Source organism: Gavialis gangeticus, unplaced genomic scaffold (assembly GCF_001723915.1).
Source record: "Gavialis gangeticus isolate Ggan-Ray unplaced genomic scaffold, GavGan_comp1, whole genome shotgun sequence".
In the NCBI taxonomy this organism is placed as follows: Eukaryota; Metazoa; Chordata; order Crocodylia; family Gavialidae; genus Gavialis; species Gavialis gangeticus.
In genome coordinates, this window is record NW_017729002.1 from 3818401 (window position 1) to 3822171 (window position 3771).

Sequence of the window (3771 nt, forward strand, 5' to 3'; positions counted from 1 at the left end):
GGCACAAGGGAGGTGGGGGGGAAGCTCCCCATTGCTGTGTGGCCTCTCAGGGGAGGCATGGGGGGGCATACGCCTCCTGGATTTGTGCACGGGGCAAGGATGGGCTGCCTGTTGCAGGCTCGGGGCCAGGAGCTGCACCAGCCTCTTCCCCATGGGGGGCTGGGCCGGTGCTGCACTCTGGCTGGGTAGTGCTGGGAGGGGTGGTTATGGAGGGGGGCTGTGGGGAATTTTGGGGTAGCTATAGCCCCCCCAGCTCAACCTTAACACCCCCCCTGCTTGGGACACTATGTTCTCCTGCAGCTAAGACCACCCTGCCACCACCTGTCTTCTGCAGCCCTGGCTTAGCCCCCTGCAGGGAAGAGGCTAGTGTGACCTCTGGCCCTAAGCCTGCAGCTTGCCTTTGCCCTGTGCACAAATCCGTGGGGCACATGCCCCCCATGCCTCCCTTGGGGGGGGGTGCAGTGGTGGGAAGCCCTCTCCCCCCCTTCTGCCCATGGCTCTGTCCCATGCCCTGCCCTGGAGTTGCATTTACTGCCCCTTTTGCTCCCTCACTGTGAGGGCTTCAGTCTGCACCCCCCCATGCCCCTTCTCCCCCCCCCCTTCCCGCCCAACAGATTTACCGACAGGATGCTGCTCTCCACACTGCCTGGCTGCATTCCTGTACATTGGCTATCGGATTGGTATCGGCTGGTATGGCTGGTTAATAATCAGCAATTGGTATCGGCCAAGAAAATTTTTATTGGTGCACTCCTGTTCATAATACAGTATAGGAGACTAGAAAGAGAAGATTATACAGCAAGGTACAATTTTACAGCAACAGCCATCTCTCTTTATGAAAACACTGCGTCACAAAACTTTATGACCAGTGTCTCTTCTCTTACTAGGAAGCTGTTACCTAAGGTACAAGTGTTGAAAGAGGATGAGGTCAGGGAGGATTTCCAAAGAAACCTCTCATCTTGGTACTTCTATGTATTAAAGCAACCAGCAATTAGGGAGTGAGCTAATGTATCCATAAACTTAATGCACAAGAGTATGACTCTGTGAATTTCTTAGTTTGTTAAAATTGGAGTTAAGATTTTATGGCATAGCATATCACTAACCCAATTAATATAAACTGTAGTAATTTGCATCAGTTTTGAAGATTTCACCATTGCATGACTTGCTAGGCTAAAGAAGCGTTCTTAATAAAACGTGTTCTGTGTTTGTGTTAAGCGGTATAAGTGTCCTTTCTTTCTCTTTTTTTCATAGCCGAGCAAAAGATGTGACAATGCCAGCAAAGATTCCAGTTAATTTCTTCTCCTCAAGATCTCCAGTCATTGATCTTTTTCGGGGACAGTTGGATTATGCAGATCATCTTCGTCAGGATTCTGAAGTTGTGTTATATTTTTTCTATGCCCCATGGTGTGGGCAGTCTGTCGCAGCAAGGGAAGAAATCGAACATGTGGCTAGCAGGCTGTCAGACCAGGTAATTCTAATGAAGACACTGCTTTTAAAAAATGGCTTAATTGAGCTTTTGTTCCTCTCCAAATGGTGAGTGGAATTCTTTTTTCTTTTGGCAACATGCAGTTCCATGCGAAGTTGAATGATTATTGGGACTTGAAAGATCACATTCAAGGGCAGAACTTAATTTCTTTTTAAAATTTACGTATAGAAAAGTCGTGGTTCCCCTTCTCTTTTGTGTGGTTGTCTCAATTCTGAGAGGGGAACTGGGTGAAAAATTAATACAATTTTTTCAGAATGTCTTGAAATAGGTTTTTTTTTGTTTTGTTTTTTGTTTTTTGTTTTTTTGTTTTTGTTTTTGTTTTTGTTTTTTTTTTGCCCTTGTGAAGCAGCAGAGAACTGGCTTTCCTAATGCTTTCAGACAGCAAGGCTCCTGGGAACCTGTTATCTTCAATGGGTGATCATATGAAGGCCTCTGTCTTGCATTAGCTTCTGCCAGCAATACAAGTTACCTGTAGGCTTTTAATAAATTGGGATCTTTACTTAATGTGCTAGATTTTTTTGGAAGGGTTTTAGTGTGTACATGCATGTGGGCTCATGATTGTTTCAATCTTCTGTATCCAAATTTTTCCAACACTAGTTCTTGGTCAAAATTAGTAATGTAGTTCTCTTAGTCTTGAGTGTTTCATTAAAGTTCAGAGAGTTTGCTCATATCTGTATATCAAACTCAAAACAACAGCAGCTTTGAGCAGACTTAGCCTAGGAAATATATGCTTTCAGAAGTAAACTTTTCAGGTACTTGTTCATTTTATGAAAAGAGTGATTGTAGTGGTAACTTTTTGCCTCTTTAAATATAGTGCACAGAATCAGAAAACAGTGAAGACTAGTTAGCTTGACTAAAATCTAATTGGTGGTTACATAGCTTATATATAACACCCATTAGCATGTACTATTTCCATCTTCCTATATACTTCCTTCCCAGGTAAGTGCTATTTTTCCTCTAATTAAATTACTTTCCCATCTGTTTACCAGCTATGACTTTGTTTTGTTGTTTAATATCTTTGTCTCCTTGTGCTGTCCTTAGACTGGCCCAGAAATAGAAATCTTTTCTAAATTTACTTCATTTTATGTATTGCCATTGTTTTCAGTTTCAGTACTTTTTGGTTTTGGGTTATTTTGCTGCCTTCTGCGAACGACAAGAAGCAGTTGAGACTTTTTATGGTATTTCTTTCACCTTGTTGAAGACTTCTGTAGTTGCTTCTGTGAATCCTTGAGTGATAACCATCTTACTTTGTTCATTGCTCTCTGCATCTTGGGAGAGATACTACCCACAGAACTGTGAGCGGAGTGTAGAGCAGAAGTATTTCAACAGAATCCTGAGCTTTTTGGAAGTGCACAGTCAGCAGGTTTGCTTTTTGGTGTGGTGGGATACAAAGAAAAATCCTACAAGGCACAACATACTCAGAAAGGATATGTTTGTAAGAAGATGAGAATGTTGATTTGTCTTTTAATACATTGTATTGCTGTTTTCATCTTAATTGTGAATCAGCTGTGCCCACACTGTTTACATGGTTTCAACATCACCTTAGCACATGTTTACTTCAAAAAAAAAAAAAATGACATTCTGAATAGGTTATTACATCATACAAGTTTCAAATGGCTTATTTCACCTGCTTGTGGGGAGGTTTATGGATGCAATTCTGATTTGTTGCATACAATTTCTGTGTTTTATGTGGATAGTAGTCTACTACTTCTGCATTTTTTATATATCAGCACTGTATGCTACCTATTCTTTTTCTCCAGTCATTGGATTTGGCTCTTTTAAAAGATTCAGGCTTGTCATTCATACAAGAACACAGCCTTTTCACAAAAGAATAGAAAATTACATGTGATATCCATTTTGAATTTGGCAATAACTTTATTTTAACACTGTTTATTAATAATAATAATAATAATAATAATAATGTTTCTATAGTACTGTTAATCAACCAGGAAAGGTTTCTCATTATCCTAGGCACTATACAAATACAGAGTAGCAGATCAATGGGGCCTCATAGATCTTACAATCTAGATAGGTAGGCAAATGGATGGGGGAAGAGATTTGACACACAAGAAAAGTAAACAATGTGTTGGCAGCAAATGACATGTTAATTCTGCAGGCTTTATGTTTTTGTTTTTGGGGGGTTTTTTGCTGGGTCTGGTTAGGTGGTCATGAGTTAAGTTGAACAGGAGAAGTAAAGGGACAGCCCAATGTGGAAGAAAAGGAGCCAGTGGGGAAATGGCAGAAGAGGAGAAAAAGTCAAGATGATGCATCTTGTCCTCATTAGAGAA

General features: G+C 41.1%; 1 protein-coding gene across 2 annotated transcripts in view; it reads left to right on the forward strand.

The window, feature by feature from the left end:
- Positions 1 to 1252: 1252 nt before the first annotated feature.
- TXNDC11 (thioredoxin domain containing 11) overlaps positions 1253 to 3771 on the forward strand; it is a 110894-nt gene continuing 108375 nt past the window's right edge. Inside the window, exon 1 of one of the 2 annotated variants that reach the window (XM_019507442.1) lies at positions 1253 to 1465. In XM_019507442.1, coding sequence (XP_019362987.1) covers positions 1268 to 1465 — 198 coding nt within the window. In that variant the 5' untranslated portion in view covers positions 1253 to 1267. The remainder of the gene's footprint in view (positions 1466 to 3771) is intronic. The other variant, XM_019507443.1, reaches the window with a different exon arrangement.